Consider the following 668-nt stretch of genomic DNA (forward strand, 5'->3'; position numbering starts at 1 on the left):
TTGTTTTTTGACATTATTTAGGTATGCTCTGTTAGTAAAATTGAAAAGCAAATCAAACAGTTTATATCTCATGTGTCCTCCTGTTCTTTAGTGTCAATATAATGTCAGTGAGGTATATGCTGCTGTTTTATGTTGTTGGCATTCTTTAAATCTTTCATCCATTCAGGTGAGCGAGGCAGGCGTTCACCGGCCACATGTGGGCGGTATCCACGGACGCAGCAATGACGGCTCCTATTCGCTGGTGTTGGCTGGGGGCTTTGAGGATGAAGTGGTTGGTTTCTGTGTAACTTGTTTGTAGAGATATTTTACTGTCACAGTCAAGCAAAGTAGGGGGACTTTTCCTTGGGACAGTATACTGATCACTTTGTTGTGGTTTCTGCAATCTGCTATAGGACCGGGGAGATGAGTTCACCTACACAGGCAGCGGAGGTCGGGACCTCTCAGGAAACAAACGGATCGGAGAGCACTCTTTTGACCAGACTCTGACGCACATGAACAGGTACAATCCCATAGGTATAACTTGTTAACGTAAGGAGTGCAGAATGTCCATTGTAGTGCAGAAATCAAGACATGTCTCTGGATCCAGTTGTCTCAGGTTAGGCTGAATCTCTTTCATTTCTGTCAGTTTAGTCAAACTGACAGAAAAAAATCATAAAAAATGCCCAGAT

At 43.3% G+C, this 668-nt stretch overlaps 1 protein-coding gene across 1 annotated transcript in view; it reads left to right on the plus strand.

The window, feature by feature from the left end:
- Nucleotides 1–668, plus strand: part of uhrf2 (ubiquitin like with PHD and ring finger domains 2) — a 26,317-nt gene that overhangs the window by 22,739 nt on the left and 2,910 nt on the right. The window contains exons 9-10 of the mRNA XM_020618630.1: nucleotides 90–271; nucleotides 393–500. Of these exons, the coding sequence (XP_020474286.1) occupies nucleotides 90–271; nucleotides 393–500 (290 nt within the window). The remainder of the gene's footprint in view (nucleotides 1–89; nucleotides 272–392; nucleotides 501–668) is intronic.

The sequence above is a fragment of the Monopterus albus genome, unplaced genomic scaffold (assembly GCF_001952655.1).
Source record: "Monopterus albus unplaced genomic scaffold, M_albus_1.0 scaffold208.1, whole genome shotgun sequence".
NCBI classification, from domain to species: domain Eukaryota; kingdom Metazoa; phylum Chordata; class Actinopteri; order Synbranchiformes; family Synbranchidae; genus Monopterus; species Monopterus albus.